General features: G+C 42.9%; 1 protein-coding gene across 2 annotated transcripts in view; it reads left to right on the plus strand.

Moving 5' to 3' along the window:
- KATNAL2 (katanin catalytic subunit A1 like 2) overlaps window positions 1-18256 on the plus strand; it is a 60103-nt gene extending 41847 nt beyond the window's left edge. For both annotated transcript variants that reach the window (XM_074952324.1, XM_074952325.1), the window contains exons 14-16: window positions 15368-15530; window positions 17311-17413; window positions 17776-18256. In XM_074952324.1, the coding sequence (XP_074808425.1) occupies window positions 15368-15530; window positions 17311-17413; window positions 17776-17915 (406 nt within the window). In that variant the 3' untranslated portion in view covers window positions 17916-18256. The remainder of the gene's footprint in view (window positions 1-15367; window positions 15531-17310; window positions 17414-17775) is intronic.
- The last annotated feature ends 400 nt before the right edge of the window (window positions 18257-18656 follow it).

The raw sequence follows: 18656 nt of genomic DNA on the forward strand, positions 1-18656 counted from the left end.
ATCAAAACCATCATCTGCCTTTTATGCATTTAATTGCAATACTTATTATGGCACATTCTGTGCTGACTTACTGTTTGGGCAATCCTGTAGATTTAAATCAGTGCAGAATCTGGCCTGTTTTGTATTACAATACATACAAGAAAAATAGATCAGAACAGGATTAATTCCAGTCTAAAACCACTAATATCCAATTGTTTAAGAAAATACTTCGATAAGTAGCTATTGCACATGCAAATAATTATCTTTTGAGGTGAATGGTTAATATATTAATAGCCCATTTCTCCCTATGTGGTTCATAAGTAATGCACTATAAAAATGGTAATTTATTACAGCATCACTACCCTTTTTAAAAAAAAAAAAAAAGCCTTGAACAACCCATAATTCCTTTTCATGCTCAATTGCTGAAGTAGTCCTTGAGGTAGCTAAGCTTCATGCAGCAGTACAATATTAAAGGATGTTCAGTCTCTTTAGAAAAGTCAAGTCTTCATGCCTATGCACACTAGTTGAGACTGTCAGAAGCCGTTGTGATGTTGCACACCATCTGTTTTATGGAAATATGCTTATGAGTGTGAATATGATGTAACTGGAATTGCTTTATGCAAAAGGCCTCTTGTAAAGTATCGTAACAGGTTATAAACTACTGAATATATTCCTCCTATTTGTACGCATGTATCATTCTTGTATCTGAAGCTAGAAATATGAACTATAACTCAGAGGTCCTATTGCAATTATGCAAAGTGTGGGCCATTAATGGTGGTTTAGAATCTTGATGGCTCCCATTGTCTAGGACAATTGGTTGTAAATGGTTTATTTACCTGCAAGCCTTCCTGTGTGCATGTGGGCCAACCCAGGAAGAATGGAGACTAGGGGTCTTACAGTGACATGTGACCATGTCACATGATATTGGAATCCAGCTTAATCTTTGTACTTTTCCATTGATGAGGTGGGGGTGGGGACAAGCACAGACAAAAGATTCCCGCCTTATGCCAAAGCTATAAAACGGGGTGGAGCTGGACAAAGAGGGCTGCCAGTCATGACAGAATCTCTGCTTACCACCTGAGATGTCTGCTGGATTTAACAAAGACTGGACCAGGGGAAAGGATTGGGCCCAGACTAGGAAGGAGTCTAGACTGTGAAAGAAGCTTATTGGAGTATCTTTGAGGGTGAGATATTACCTGTAATCAGCTTCTTAATTTACTAGGCTTAGTCTTGCGTGTTTTTGTTTTATTTTGCTTTGTGACTTACTTTGTTCTGGCGGCTGTTACTTGAAACCACTTAAATCCTACTTTTTATACTTTATAAAATCACTTTTGTTTATTAACAAACCCAGAGAAAGTTATTAATACCTGGGGGAGCAAACAGCTGTGCATATCTCTTTATCAGTGTTATAGAGGGTGAACAATTTACAAATTTACCCTGTATAAGCTTTATACAGAGTAAAACGGATTTATTTAGGGTTTGGATCCCATTGGGATCTGGGTGCTGGAGACAGGTAATCTGCTGAGCTGTTTTTAGTTAAGTCTGCAACTTCGGGAGCATGGCCCAGACCCTGGGTCTGTGTTGCAGCAGGCTGGCATGTCTGGCTCAACAAGGCAGGGTTCTGGAGTCCCAAACTGGCAGGGAAAACTGGCTCAAAGGTAATTTCAGCACATCAGGTGACAGTCCCAAGGTGATCGCTGCGGCCGAACCCATCACAGCTGTAAGATGGAGTCTAGAGACAGCAGGATGCCTGAAGATCTGGACTTTACAGGCCTCTGTTGAGGCAATCGTGAGACTGACCTCCCTCAGTGTGTTTTCTAGACAAAAAGATCATCATATGCATCTGATCTTTGTATGTGATTTATAATCTCGTTATGAGAATAGCTGTGCTAAAGTGACAATACAGTTTTGACTATTTCAGCATTTAGTTTTGGACCACTTCACAATCCAGAAATGATACAAAGTTTGTACAAGTGACCACTTTCACATTTAAAAACATACAATTCAAAATTGCCCATTTTGATTCCAAAATTAGTGTACGTTCAAAGTAGATTTAGAAACTTGGAATTGGAAATATTTGAATTTTTCAGTATATATTAAAAAAAGACTACAGGCACTTTCATCTGAAATAGTCCTAATTTCAAGCAGAAAACCCTGAAATTTCAAGAAATTACACTATTCTAAAAGATTAAATAAAATACCAAGACATTTTCAGTGGGACTACTTGTGTGTCAAGTTACTCATGTATAGATGTTTGGAGGACTGGGACATAAATAAGGATTTTAAAAGTCTGTGTGAAATCTGGTTCCATTGAAGTCAGTGGCAAAGTTCTCACTGACTTTAGTGGGGCCAGGATTTCACCCTATAACTCTAGGCACCCAGGGCCAGATTTTCAAAAAATCTCAGCAGCCAGGTCTGCAAAAGCACTCAGCAATCAGAGGACTGAAATCTTGTGAAAACTTGGCAACTTATTTTGGGAGCTGATGTTTTCTCAGATCTGTCCCCCAGTTTTGAAAGTCTTGCCTTTTGAAGTTTTAGAATTTCATTTCAGAATTTTTAAACACCTCTAAATACTGATCAGATTTTGCCCTCCATTACACCCAAGCAACCTGGGTGTAATCTCACTGGCTTGCATGGGTACAAAGGAGGGAAGAACTGGGCCTAGAGCACTAGATGGAGACTTCTGAAAATATGAATAAATTTAATTTAGAAACCTGCTTTAAGTAGGTAAAACTCCATTGAAATCCGTGTTACCTGCTCACACTCGCACCGTGTATACTGGTCTTTTTTTATTTTTCTTAAATACTCGTTGGGCTATGTTCAGTCCTAGTGTAAGACCACAGGGCTGAATTTATATACGAATAGTTTTGCATGTGAATTGGGCTTTTGGCCCAAGGAGGTAGTGGAGTGTAGAAGGGAGATGGAGTGGAAATAATGGGAACAAAGTAGTACAATAGGGCAAACAGGAAGTAGTATATTTGGAAGGAATTGGAGCATTGTTCTTGCTCATTTTCTTTGGATTCATACTTATTTTTATAAACTGAGGGGGAAGGTTTGTGGAACCAGGAATGGCCGAGTACTAATCCCAATTATCATATTGACTTCTTCTGTAACTTTGGGAAGTCAATCAGCACATCTGTGTCCCCTTCCCTTCCCTGCCCCCCCACCCAACAAATCTATAGATAATACTAGCCACATCACATGTTAAACAGGTGATGCTGCACACATACACACGGTAAATTAGTTGAGGTGTGGAGAAGGCCTTGAAGAGTTAAAGCATTATATAAGTGTCAAGTATTATTCATTAGCTCTTGTATGTCCGTTGTTTTCCCTTAGTTATGTAATTAAAGAATGTATTACCCAGCAGTGCATTTAGTGAGTTGTATTTATTTCATGTATTTGACCTACATATATGTACCAGATTTGGTGGTGGTGAAGAAGGCTGATGACAATGATTTGTACTTTTGTAGTGCTGTTTGGTGAGCTGTTGATCACAAAGGTGGGTAAAATGGCTTTGGAAGAGGGAGTTACCCTTATCTCCCACTTTACAGCTGGAGGTGACTGAAGCACAGAAAGATTGTTACTTGCCCAAGGTCATACAGAGTCAGTTGCAGAGTTAGGAGTAGAAGCTAGGTTTCCTGAGTCACAGCCCCATGCTCAGCCTAATAGACTACGGTTGTCTCTGTTGAGGGGAGGAGTTTAATTCAGCAGCAGCTCTTCCCTTTGGGACAGTATCCTGAGCTCTTGTCCTAATTTGCTCTTGGGATTTGTAGTGCAGGAGATACCTGGCTAATACCAAGTTATACTGTGTGTCTCACAAAAATTAGGATACAGCCCTAAGTGTTGTTATTTTAAATATTTTTTTATTCCCCACTTTTTCAGCCTTGTACTGAACTAGATTTTAAAAGATTTGTTTATTTTGGATGGTTGTTGATCCGATGAAAAATTAATACCAAGATGCTCTTAGTTGAATGGAAAAGAAGTCAAAACAAAGCGCTTTATGCACTCTTATCTACATTGCAGTATTTGTTATAAAGCTTATTGATCTTTCCATTCCATTCAGCAATCCCTCCTTGCTGCCCAGCCTGGCTTCCTGTTACTCATCACAAAGCAGTGTGGTTTATTGACAAGTTACTTGTTGAAATGATTAAACATAATTAAATAAAATTAAGGCTTTGTTAACTAAAAGATAAAGTGATCCTTAACTATGCTGTTTTCCCCCCAGTACCTTTTTGAAGTCTTTCCTAACTCATTGATTAGTTTAATTTACTAGCATAGAATAGGATTATTTGCCCTTCCCACCCAGGCAATGGTCAAAATGTAGGTGCGGGGACATAGCATTGATTAACAAACAACTCTGAGGGAAGAAGTCAAAGTACTAATGGTACATTGAGAAGTACTTTCTCTTCCATAAGTGTGCTGACAAAGATGGGGTCAAGGACAGCTAGACCACAGAATCTAAGTGAGGCCCAGAATTACCCTCTGCTAATAAGGTCCTTGTCTTCAGTAGATTGCAGGGCCCTAAGCTCCTTTCTGCTCTAAGAGATAGATGGAAGCAAATAAAAGTCAAACCAGGCAGAAAAGATACGGGTGCAGATATGGGTGTGCCGCACCAACAAAGCAGGTGCTGTCTCTCCCCAGAAACACCTCAAGCCAGCCCCGCATGGTCAGGACTTCACAGCCCTGGAACTGTGTTTGGGCAGGATGGAGAACCCTTACTCTTTGTTGCATTCCCTTCCCAAACCAGTGGGAATACTACCAGTAAGCGCAGTAGGAGCTAGTACTCCACAGAGCGCTGCTTTTGCGACATTACTATTATTAACCAAGCACCATATCATATCCTCCTGTGGGGGGAAAAAACTATGGGCAGAGGGTTCTGTTTTTCCCTTAAGCAATCCCCAGCTCGTGCTCTCCTCAATAAGAAGCGTTGTATGTATTTAGATGGAATAAAGGCCCCACTGAGTCAAAGGTGTTAACACAACTCTGTCCAACTTTAAACAGTTGTATAACAAGTTTCGTGGATGTGGGGAGGGGGAGGGTTGGTATACAGAGACCTCAGCTTGCAACCACACCATTAAAAATCCTTTAAAACCTTTTGTTAAAGATGCAATATGTAAGATTAGAGATACAGAAAAGGAAAAACAGTTGAAGTACTTAAAATGTAAATGATTGTCAGGCTTTCATTTCAAAAACATCTCCTGTGCCTTTTAGCTGAAGAGAATTTGTAGAAGGAAACCAAGATGTTTACCAGTCTTTTAGATGGTCATAACTGTCCTGTTTGGGGTAAAGAGAAGAATTTTGTTGAGGGGGCTAGAGCAGTTGTTAAATCCTGGTCCCATTTCCTAGAAGGCAAAAGAGACACGTGCAGAAGAAGAAAGAAAATGTAGCTTCTGTCTCTGGTGTTGATTCTCATTTGCAAACTCACTGCTGAGAAACACAGGCACAGCACACAGTCTGATCAGCCACTCTGAGATCTGGCAAACTTGTAGCAGCATCAGGTTTTTTTAGGCATTGCATTTAGCCTCCCCTTTCTGGTCACAGGCTTACAGCAGTGTTGCAAAATACATGGTTTTGGCCAGCTCAGCTGCACTCTTATTAGAGAGAAGGAAAAAGGCAAGTGATAAGAAAGAGATATAAGGTGGGGAAGGAAGAGGACACACATGGAGAGGGATGTGACAAACTTATATGCCCCCTGGTAACTGGGATTTAGCCAGAGGATGCAGAGGTTGCAGTGTCATATGGCACCCTCTCTCTGGCTGGGTCTGATCAGGCCATCTCTCAGATTAGGACGATGAAGGCCTGAGGTCTTAGGAGGTGGTGGTGGTAGCAGCAGCTTGCTCTTTCTCCATCTTTCAGTCAGCCAGCATCACAGCCAGCCTTTCCCCTCCAAAGGTCCTCAAAAAGAGACTGAAAAGGGGAGTGATGGGCAGAATAGCCCATCCCATCATTATTTAGTCCATCAATTAGGCCTAATTTCTAACACCAGTTCTGGTCCATTGATTTCTGGTCCCATAAGTCTCATTTACCAGGCATGATCTTAACATAATCCTTGAGTTATATCAGTATGCCTTTTTGTTTGAACTGTGTCTCTGTCTCTCTTCTGCGTCTTTTCCCACAAAGATTTGTCATTGGTTATTGTGACACTTGATAAGCTTTCTCACAGTTGATCTTACAATTAAGGTTAAATTTGTTGCTCAGAATTATCTCAAGGGAAATACAAACACAGCTTCTAAACTTAGTAGATCCCAAAGGATTTGCAGAGAATCTGGCTGCCCCTTGGCTGCAAGAGCAATGGCTTAGGATATCTATACATATTGTATTTAAAAAGCTGAGGACACTTCATTTGAATTGTGGGCATGGAAGGGTTGGGGAGAGAACATGGAGGTAGCAGTAAACAGAAAAGGGGACGGCTTAGAGTCATTGACTGTAACTGACTTTACTTGGTACCCACTGAAAATGTAAGCACCTGGGTTTCCAGCACCTGGCTTCCTTCTTACTAAGAAACATTCCAAGCCAGACAAAAATTTTGCAGGGGATGGCACTGGCTTGTTCCCTTCTCAGTCTCCTGCTGCATTTAAAAAGCAGGTCAGCTCGAGTGAAACCCACCAGTTGAATATCAGCCTTGATATGAGAAGGGTATGTGGTATTTTTCACATCTGAAAAGGAGGGAACACATAGAGTTCTGAGGCCATGTGGATGTTTGCCTAGTGTTTTATAGTTTTGATTCTGAGTCTGGATATGTTACAAGCAATTCAGCCCCTGCAATGTCACTTTAGGGGTTGCTCCTTGTTATCCTTAAATCTTGTCAAGTATGGGAATATCACTAAGCCCTGGTCTACGCTATAAGTTTAGGTCGAATTTAGCAGCGTTAGATCGATTTAACCCTGCACCCATCCACACAACAAAGCCATTTTTGTCGACTTAATGGGCTCTTAAAATCGATTTCTGTACTCCCCGATGAGGGAGATTAGCACTGAAATCGACATTGCCAGGTCAAATTTGGGTTAGTGTGGACGCAATTCGATGGTATTGGCCTCCAGGAACTATCTGACAGTGCTCCATTGTGACCACTCTGGACAGCACTCTCAACTCAGATGCACTGGCCAGGTAGACAGGAAAAGCCCCGGAAACTTTTGAATTTCATTTCCTGTTTGGCCACCGTGGCGTGACCACGCAGAGCTCATCAGCAGAGAAGACCATGGAGTCCCAGAATCGCAAAAGAGCTCCAGCATGGACCAAATGGGAGGTACCGGATCTGATTGTTTTATGAGGAGATGAATCCATGCTATCAGAACTCCGTTGCAAAAGACGAAATGCCAAAATATTTGAAAAAAATCTCCAAGGGTATGAAGGACAGAGGCTATCACAGGGACCCACAGCAGTGCCGTGTGAAACTTAAGGAGCTCAAGCAAGCCTACCAAAAAACCCAAGAGGCAAACGCCCGCTCGGGGTCAGAGCCCCAGAAATGCCGCTTCTATGATGAGCTGCACGCAATTCTAGGGGGTGCCCCTACAACTACCCCACACCTGTACGTGGACTCCAGCAACGGAGTCTCACACAACAGGGATGCGGATTTTGGGGACAAGGAAGATGATAGAGCATACCGGGCAAGCAGAGACACCATTCTCCCCGACAGCCAGGAACTGTTTATCACCTTGGAGAGAGCACCCTCCCAACCCGGGCTCCCTGACCTTGAAGGCAAAGAAGGCACCTCTGGTGAGTGTACCTTTATAAATATAATTCACGGTTTAAAAGCAAGCATGTTTAATGATTTGCCCTGAAGACTTGGGATGCATTCGCGGCCACTACAGCTACTGGAAAAGTCTGTTAACATGTCTGGGGATGGAGCGGAAATCCTCCAGGGACATCTCAATGAAGCTCTCCTGGAGGTACTCCCAAAGTCTTTGCAAAATGTTTCTGGGGAGGGCAGCCTTATTGCATCCTCCATGGTAGGACACTACCACGGCAGGCCAGTAGCACGTGGTCTGGAATCATTGCATAAGAAAGCAAGGCAGCGTGTGGTCCCAGTGTTTGCTGGCATTCAAGCAACATCTTTTCTTTATCTCTCTCTGTTATCCTCAGGAGAGTGATATCATTCGTGGTCACCTGGTTGAAATAGGGGAATTTTATTAAGGGGACATTCAGAAGTGGCCATTCCTGCTGGGCTGTTTGCTTGTGGCTGAAAAGAAATCATCCCCGCTGTTAGCCATGCGGTGGTGGTGGGGGGGTGTGAAGCAATCATCCCAGAGAATTGCGGGGGGGGTTAGTTGGGTTTCTGCTACATGTTAACCTGAAAACATCAGCCCTTCATTTTAAATGGCCTTTTACTCTCCCTTTTCTTCCTCCCGCAGCTGCAAATGTTTCAATGCTGCCACCAGCATCTCCGTCCCAGAGGCTGGCGCAGATAAGAAGGCGAAAAAAACGCACTCGCGACGAAATGTTCTCTGAGCTCATGCAGTCCACCCAAACTGAAAGAGCCCAGCAGAATGAGTGAAGGCAGACAATGGGAGAGTCCAGGAAAGCACAAAATGAACGCAAGGACAGGTGGCGGGAGCAACAGGAGAGGTGGCAGGATGAAGAGGAAAGGTGGTGGCAGCACGATGAGAGGAGGCAGGATGCAATGCTGAGGCTACTGGAGGATCAAACTGATATGCTCCGGCGTATGGTTGAGATGTAGGAAAGGCACAGACTGCCACTGCAGCCCCTGTGTAACCAACCGCCCTCCTCCCCAAGTTCCATAGTCTCCTCACCCAGATGCCCAAGAACGCAGGGGGCCTCCGGACACCCAGCCACTCCCCACCAAAGGACTGCCCAAGCAACAGAAGACTGGCATTCAATAAGTTTTGAAGTGCAGTGTGGCATTGTCCTTCCCCACCCCTCCTGGGCTGCCTTGGTAGTTATCCCCCTATTTGTGTGACGAATTAATAAAGAATGCATTAATTTGAAATAACAATGACTTTATTGCCTCTGCAAGTGGTGATTGAAGGGGGGAGGGGAGGGTGGTTGGCTTACAGGGAAGTAGAGTGAACCAAGTGGCCGGGTTTTCATCAAGGAGAAACAAACAGAACTGTCACACCGTAGCCTTGTCAGCCATGAAACTGGTTTTCAAAGCTTCTCTGATGTGCAGCACGCCCTGCTGTGCTTTTCTAACTGCCCTGATGTCTGGCTGCACGTAATCAGTGGCCAGGCGATTTGCCTCAACTTCCCACCCCACCATAAATGTTTTCTCCCTTACTCTCACAGATATTGTAGAGCACACAGCAAGCAGTAATAACAGTGGGAATATTGGTTTCGCTGCGGTCTAACTGAGTCAGTAAACTGCACCAGTGCACTTTTAGATGTCCAAATGCACGTTCTACCACCATTCTGCACTTGCTCAGCCTATAGTTGAATGGCTTCTGACTACTGTCCAGGGTGCCTGTGTATGAGCCATGAGCATTAAGGGGTAGGCTGGGTCCCCAAGGATAACTATAGGCATTTCAACATCCCCAACAGTTATTTTCTGGTCTGGAAAGTAAGTCCCTTGCTGCAGCTGTTCATACAGACCAGAGTTCCTGAAGATGCGAGCGTCATGTACCTTTCCTGGCCATCCCACGTTGATGTTGGTGAAACATCCCTTGTGATCCACCAGTGCCTGCAGCACCACTGAAAAGTACCCCTTTTGGTTTATGTACTGGCTGCCTGGGTGGTCCAGTCCCAAGATAAGGATATGCGTTCCATCTATCGCCCCACCACAGTTAGAGAATCCCATTGCAGCAAAGCCATCCACTATGACCTGCACATTTCCCAGAGTCACTACCCTTGATAGCAGCAGCTCAGTGATTGCATTGGCTACTTGGATCACACCAGCCCCCACAGTAGATTTGCCCACTCCAAATTGATTCCCGACTGACTGGTAGCTGTCTGGCATTGCAAGCTTCCAGAGGGCTATTGCCACTCGCTTGTGAACTGTGAGGGCTGCTCTCATCTTGGTATTCTTGCGCTTCAGGGCAGGGGAAAGCAAGTCACCAAGTTCCATGAAAGTGTCCTTACGCATGCGAAAGTTTCGCAGCCACTGGGAATCATCCCAGACCTGCAACACTATGTGGTTCCACCAGTCAGTGCTTGTTTCACGGGCCCAGAATCGGCGTTCCACAGCATGAGCCTGCCCCATTGCCACCAGGATGGCCAAATTGCCAGGGCCTGTGCTTTCAGAGAAGTCTGTGTCCATGTCCTCATCACTCTCGTCACCGTGCTGCCATTGCCTCCTCACCTGCAGGTTCTGGTTCTGCATATACTGCATGATAAGGTGCGAGGTGTTTACAATGCTCATAACTGCCACGGGCTCCATGCTTGCCATGGTATGGCGTCTGCAGGAGAGCAGAGTTGCAGGGGAAGCGGTGGTTGGATGACCAGTTTTGCAGACCTACTGCACCGTCTGCTGCCAGGACACAACAGCTGAGCGGGCTGCACGCTCGCCGTGGTATGGCGAGACGAGCAGCTGAGCAGAGTTGCAGCGGAAGCAGCCCTGCGAGACCACCAGGAGAGCAGAGTGCCAGCAGAAGCGGTAGATGATGACGGTCATATAGAGGACCTGCGAGGTGGATTCATAGTATCAGGAGAGCATGAGAGCAGAGTTGCAGCGGAAGCAGTGGATAACGACAATGGTTTGCAGACCTACTGCACCTGCTGCTGAAAGCAGTATGGCGCCCGCACGGAAAAAGGGCACAAAATGATTGTATGCCGTTGCTTTCACGGAGGGAGGGGCGACTGATGACGTGTACCCAAAACCACCCGCAGCAATGTTTTTGCCCCATCAGACATTGGGAGCTTAACCCAGAATTCCAATGGGCGGCGGAGACTGTGGGAACTGTGGGATAGCTACCCACAGTGCAACGCTCCGAAAGTCGACACTAGCCTCGGTACTGTGGACACACTCTGCCAACTTAATGCACTTTGTGTGTGTGTCCACACTAATGCGCTATCGACTGTATAAAATTGCTTTCTAAAAAATCGACTTCTATAAATTCAACCTAATTTCATAGTGTAGACATACCCTGAGTCTAGTTGGAAATGCTGTGGCTAGATGTTCTGCTGTCAGCCAACTGTTCTGCACAGACTGTGGAACGTATTTTGAGACTCTGTGGGTGTGGCTTCTCTGCAGAAATAACTGGTGATCAGCAACCTGGTCCGAACATCCAGGTTAGCCTCGTCCAGGTGAGACCAGCCATACCTGAGTTACTGTGCCCTGCTTGGTGCTGCAACTCATGCCCTCAGTGTGCGTCACTGGGACGTCTGGGGGCATATCCAATGGTTCTCTGTGATGCAGTAAGCTGAGGCGCTTTACGATTCTTTCCCACTGAATTGTGGGAGAATTCAGAACTTGTCTTTTCTTCGGGACACACGGGGGAAATTATAGGACCATTGGCAGTCCGGTGGTTTGGCCTGCATCCTCACTGCAAAGTGGGCATGTCAAAGGTTATGTCTGAACATCACCCCCTGGGGATGAACGCAGGCACCTTACTGACCTCATCCATCATTCCCTCGGCAACAGCAGGCCCCTGGTCTAGCTCTGGGGCTGGCCCTCTGGCTGGCTCTCTTAGCAATTCCACCCAATCCAGGGGACATAACACATTCCAAACATGAAGAAAGATCGTTCTTCTTTGAGGGATGGTCCCTATGTGGATTTCAAACATGAGGGCATATGGCAGCGTGTCTGATCTCAGAGGGCTCAGGCTGGCAGTGCTCTAGGTCTGCTTCTTTCAGACTGCCTCCTGCACTGGCCTGAGTTCCTCCCTTTGAAGGGCCCTCCCCCAGGCCTGACAAGCTGCACAGGTGCAGCAGGGGTTGGGGCTGATTGTGACCCCAGGAGTTCTTTAACCTCTTGTTGACTGGGCAGGGGATATCTGCCCCACCACAAAATGTTACCAGTCCAAAGTGAAAGTGGCAATCGGGCTTTAGCTTGCTGGGCCAGCTAGCATGGGTGAAAGCACCACCTCACACAGCTGAGAGATTTGCCCGTGTGGAGAGGGGTTAGGAGCAACACCCAAATAAGAACCTGAGTTAATTCTGCAGTGAAGACTTATCCTAAATGCAGGCTTGGACGCTAGGCATTTACTTGAGAACCTAGATGTAGCCAGGCTAAAGGACTGTCATTGCAGGTCAAGGGGCGGATCCCCACCTGGTGTAAATTGTATTCAGTAGAGCTATGATAACTTATACCAGCTGAGGATCTGCACCAACAGGATTTCTAGCGTCCACAGCTCTGCTTCCTCAGGCTAGATGTGGACCGTTGACTTTCCAAAACTAAGTCACAACATGAGAAAGCACCCGGCTAAGGAGGCATCCCAGCATATGTGGCTCCTTTCTTTGTTTCATAAACATTTCTCAGATAAACTCAGCTTGAGGTAGGTGACGTAAACCCCTTATGCTGGTCAGACAGACATGTCCGAGTAAGAGAGAATTAAATGTGAGTTGGCTAGGAATTTAAAATGGATTTCTATGCAAAGTACTTCCCTTGTGAGGCAATGCATTGGTATGGGCGGGTGGGGAGGAGACACAAGATTTCTCTTTCTGCTTTGGTGTCTGTTCCAAAAAAGTCCTTGAGGTGGGTGAAATTCACCCTTGAGCAAAAAAAATATGCAAGGCCTAGGCACCACTTAAAGCCTAGTTATCTGTTGGCTCACTGTTAGTCATATACAATAAATATAACTCAAACTGGCAACAAGTCTCAATAAAAATATGCATTGATTTTAAAGTTCTCTTATTTATTTATCAGGCCTCGAGAAGAGGTGCTCCAGTGTATTTGAATGAATTTCCCAGCTCTTCTTTAAGATCTGAATTGGCTGGGTATTTTTTTTCAATCTGTGTTTACTCAGTCTTTGCCTGCAAGCACATCTAACAACACTCGTGAACCTGATCGGTTCTTTCTAAGGTGCTGAGTACTACTGCTCCCGGTGACTTCAGTGGGAGCTGTTGAGTGCTAAGTATTTTTGAACACTTGTTAAAGCACTTAAATGTAGATATAGGAGCTTAATTTAGGCACCTGTTTAAAAAAAAATTAGGGCTGTTGATTAATTGCAGTTAACTCACGCAATTAACTCAAAAAAACTAATCGCAATTTTAAAAAATTAATCGCAGTTTTAATCGCACTGTTAAACAATACAATACCAATTGAAATTTATTAAATATTTTTGGATATTTTTCTACATTTTCAAATATATTTATTTCAATTACAACACAGAATACAAAGTGTACACTGCTCACTTCATATTATTTTTGATTACAAATATTTGCACTGTAAAAATGATATACAAAAGAAATAGTATTTTATCAGTTCACCTCATACAAGTACTGTAGTGCAATCTCTTTATCGTGAAAGTACAACTTATAAAAGTAGATTTGTTTTGTTTTTGAGTGCAGTTATGTAACAATGTTAAACTTTAGAGCCTATAAGTACACTCAGTCCTACTTCTTGTTCCGCCAATCGCTAAGACAAACAAGTTTGTTTACATGTATGGGACATAACGCTGCCTGCTTCTTATTTACAATGTGTTGTAATTGAAATCAATATATTTGAAAATGTAGAAAACATCCAAAAATATTAAAATAAATGGTATTCTATTTTTAATAGAGCAATTAATTGCGATTAATTTTTTTAATTGCTTGACAGCCTTAAATAAATCTTTATCAGTGGGAAATGCTATTTATTATTAAACAAATTACATGAGCAATCTCCCACAGTGATAGAAGTAGGATTCACTGTTAGGTCAAAAGTCTGTTGTAGATAAGCATTTTGAGCTCACAGTAACTTAACTGGGTGTTTTCCATACATAGTGCCCTAGACATCAGTGCAAAATTCCATAGCATCCCATTTACACTGCTCCCCAAGGGCCAAATTCTGCTATTAGCATGAATGTATTAATCTTACATGCAGTGAAGGGACCCTGGTTCCATTGAAGTCAATGGCAAAATTCTTATTACTTCCATGGGGCAACGATTTCACCCTAGGAGTCAGAAAGGGAAGAGCAAACTCATGGTGCTTTGTTTAAGCCCTGCCTACAATCCCAAATTCCACCAATATCCTGGAATAGCTTGCTGTCTCTGCTAAAATGATAAGCATGGTATGGTGTGGTGATATAGGTTGCTATAATTAGGGTTCAGAGTCAGGAATGTGCAGTTATTCACAGTGCTTTTGTTTCACTCAGTCTGTCTGGCTGTTTGCACTGAACAAGGTACCTCTAAGTCAATTTCACACTTAAAAGGTTTTCGTTGCAATCATAAGGACTAGAAAATGTTTTAAAATGAACACCTGAATTCTACAGGAATGGAGTACGCAGTAGAAGATTGGAGAACTTGTAGGTTTATTATTATATGCACATGACACCTGATTAACTGAGATGTGAATTGATTTTTATTTAGACAGGTTATTTTTGTTAATACTTAAGCTCAAAAGCTTGAAAAACAGTTAGGAGAAAAGAGGTCTTTTAAAATAGATTAACACCCCCAGACTTTGGCTTAAGGGCTGAGAAAACCTCACACACAGGATACATGAGACTTCCAAGGAATCCTCCAGGATAACCAAGACTTGACAGTATTAATATTTTTTAGGAAAAAAGAAGCAGAAAGAAAATAAAATATTTTAAGACTAAAAAACTCTTTCAGGCCGCCTTTATGCATCACAAAGAAGCAAAAATACAAATATGGGGCACATATCAATTTTTGTCTTTTTCTTTGCAAATCATCTTTAATAATCTGAGACTACTAGTGTTTTCAGCACCTTGGCACCTTTCTCTTTCAATGGTTTGCCTATTCTCTGCAGCTTTTACTAAGGATGCTCAGCCCTGTGGGGAATATTATTACTATTTATTTGTATTCCCATAGCACCTAGGAGCCCTAGTCATGAACCAGGACCTTTTTGTGATAGGTGCAAACACATTAAAAAAAATGGCATGTGCCCCGAAGGGTTTATAATCTAGTTTTTGCATTTATTGCACCTTTCATTTGAAGATCTCTGAGCAATTAATTAATCCTCACAACATGCCTGAGAGATGAGTTGTAGTGTCCCCATTTTACAAAACGGGTGAACCAAAGCATAGAGAGGTGAAGTGACTTGCTCAAGGCCAGACAGAGAACTAGTAGCAGAACCAGGAAAAGAACCTACAACTCTTGACTCCATATTCCAGGTCCCTAGATCAAGAATCAGGAACCACACAGATAGAGTTAACTGGTAACAATATGGGGTGGTGATGATGAATTACTATTTTATAACCAGGTTGAAAGGATCACCAGTAGCTTTGAAAATGCAAAGTGGCTTCCCACAACAAGCAGCTTAGTTTTCAGAAGTCCAGCATCTGTACAAACACACAACCTTGCTGAGAAGACTTAGCCCCATTTTCTTCTTCTTTAGGGAATTAGATTATGCCATGTTGCGACGGCTGGAGAAGAGGATTTTGGTTGACCTCCCAAATAAAGAGGCACGACAGGCTATGATTCAGCACTGGCTGCCCCCTGTGAGCAACAGTAGAGGAGTGGAGCTGAGAACGGAGCTGGAGTACAGCTTGCTAGGTCAGGTGAGAAGACAGCGAAGTGCGTGCAATTCACCACTGGTAACTCAGACTCCTGAAGTCTTTCAGCAAGGGAACTGTGGGAATGTGGTGAGCCTGATTCTGCTCTCATTGAAACAGATGTGAACTATACATGCTACAAGTAGCATCTATAAACATGGTAGCCGGGTGAAAGGGAATAAAGCTCAAATTATGAAGGTGAATGATGGGAGGCTTAGGGACTCTTCCTACAAGGGGACATCAGTGAGAGCTGGAGGTATTGAACTTGTCTCAGTAGGTGAAATCACCAATTTCGCATGACTCAACTTGGAAGTCAGAGATGTATTTTGATGCCAGTATTGGGTCAACTTTTCACTGTTTCAGATGTAAACACAGAAAAAAATTACAATAACTGTATACCTCCGGCCCTTCCTAACACCACAGTAGGGTCTTTTGGTTTATATCAGAGATGAGCATGGTACAGCACTCTGCTGAGTAGGAAGAATTTGTCATGGATCTAGTGCAGTATGAAGGAGCATCAATAAAGTGAAAAGGCTCACCAGGGCATCAGTCTCCAAGAGCTCAGATATTTTCCTTACAGAGCCTGAATTCAGGCTGTCGTCACCCATAAACTCTGCTGAGAATAGCTAATACTTGCTCAGCTGACCATGGTTTAGTTCTGTTCATAGAGACATACAGCATATTTCAGTTTCTATTTCAAAAATATTCTGTCTATGAAATTGAAACATAATGCTTAATATTTAACAAATACAATGCACTAGAACTGCAAACATAAGGTTGTAGAACCAGCTGTCGATTCTTGTGAGCCTTTGGCCCTGTCCACGCTGGACAGAACAGTGCTACCTGTGTTACAGCTAGCCCCGTTCTTATCCAAATGTGGCATGATTATCAGCTGAATCACGGGCTGGAACTAGAACCTCATTATGTACAGCTTGGTACAAGCTCTGCCATGCTATGCTCTCAGGATGGTTGGGTTTTCATTTAAAGATGATTACACAGGGCCAGGATTTTTAAGTTAATGGCAAGCATTTGCTAACACACATTTGTATACATCCGTTCCTTTATGCCTGTGCCAATTGGTTATTTGGGCACATGCTTTGCCAGTTGAGTGCATAGGGTGCACACAAATATCAGATGTGTGCTTTTACAATGTATATGTGTGTGTGGAAAGTAGACGTGCACTGAAGGAGATGTGCGGTTGTGCATGCCTAAAGACTTGTCTACATACAAACTGGCACCAAAATTCCTTTTATTTCACACTTGTTATTTTTGTGTGTGGACACTCTTTATTTCAGATTAAGATGCTCTTAACCCAAAATAAGAGTATCCACATTCAGATTTGCAAAAGATGGAAAGCAAAACAGTTATTTGGGCGCAGGTTTTTTGCAGAGCAGCCCTAATGTTGAAAATCAGTCCCATTGGTAGTGCTTGTATCACAGTAGTGCCTAGAGGCGCATTGTACTAGGCACTGGACAGAAACATAGAGCATAATCTAGAGCCCATTAAAGCCAGTGAAAAGGCTCCCATTGACTGCAGTGGGCTTTGGATTGGGTCCACAATGAGTTTACAATCAAAATAGATAAGACAGACAGGGTGGGAAACAGACACAGAGAGATGAAGATTTTATTTTACCTGCAGAAAACTGTCCTTGAAAAAACAAATGCCTGATTTGCTAACACCTGCATACAGCAACTCTGCATTCAAACCAACAATGAAGTAACATGAGAGTGTATACATCCATCACATGCAATAATTCATAATCCTGTGAATTGCGATCTTGTATTAGGAGACAGAAGGATACTCTGGCTCTGACGTTAAATTGGTCTGCAAGGAAGCAGCTATGCGGCCAGTGAGGAAAATCTTCAATGCTCTTGAAAATCATCAGCCAGGTACAATAGCTCTCATAGAGAATCCTATGTGAGAAATGCTGATCTGTCGTCGTAACACTAGGCATTATATATTCACGTACCAGTAGGTGGAGCTCTCTTATTTGCTTAGAAAAGTTTTAAACTGTATGTTTGTAAAAACCTAATTAAGCCAACATTTCCAAAACTCAGGTCATCTCTTGAAGCTGTCATTTGCTGTGCACTGAACACAATAAGAACCATTTTCTCTCCTGCTATGTCCAATCTTGTGTTTAGTGTATTAACCGTTAAGTATGTTGCATTATGCACTGGCTTAAAGAGAGCATCTCTTAGCACTGATCAGCATCTCATTCACTTTCAGCATTTGGTCAATTTTCTCTCTCCAGATAGCAGTAATTTACCCAAACTCCGACTGGACACGGTCACCACAGCAGATTTCCTGGATGTGATCGCTCACACCAAGCCCTCAGCAAAGAATTTAAGTCAGAAGTACACAGCCTGGCAGAGAGATTTTGAATCTGTTTGAAATAGCTTTAGACTTTGAAATCAAAGATACCCACTATCCAAAACGGCATCTGTGATTGGGGTTCAGCTACAGATAGAGGGACTGAACTATGATGGAAAAGGAATTATTAATTTTTTTTCTTCAGAAAACTGAATAAGAGAATCTGTACTTCAAAATCTGCATTTTTAATTTACCATGTTCAATGACAATTAGAAATTGATATTCTTTATGGAAAATTAATGTCTACAGTGAATATGCAATGAAGATTCTAGCACTAATTTTATGCATAAAACCTTATAAATTGACCAGTCTTGCACAATCTTCATTCATTACAAATGATTTTCACTTCTTAGGGGGAGAGGAGCAAGAGTAGAAAGCTTACGTCAGGAATAACGAGAAGATTAGTGGCTCATGGTACTCAAACTAGTGGATCACAACCAGTCTGGCATTTACTAGGAAGGACTTGTGTGATTGCCAATGAAGCATATGTGACTTTTTTTTAATCCCCATCTGGGATTAAATTCAGCATCTTATTATTGCCTGGTAGTCATGGTCAACTTGGTAAAGTTTTGGTCTGGGATATAATTTGTTCATGTATCGATGTTTTGATGTGTTTTATCCATCCCATTCAATTTGGTTTTGGGTTAGTTTTTACCCAACTAGCATCAATGTCATTTGCTTTTAATAGGGTGCTGTAGTGCTCACCAGTATGTTACTTGTTGAGGAATCAGAGCCTAATTTAAATTACTTATTACTTACTTA

Source organism: Natator depressus, chromosome 5 (genome assembly GCF_965152275.1).
Source record: "Natator depressus isolate rNatDep1 chromosome 5, rNatDep2.hap1, whole genome shotgun sequence".
NCBI lineage: Eukaryota > Metazoa > Chordata > Testudines > Cheloniidae > Natator > Natator depressus.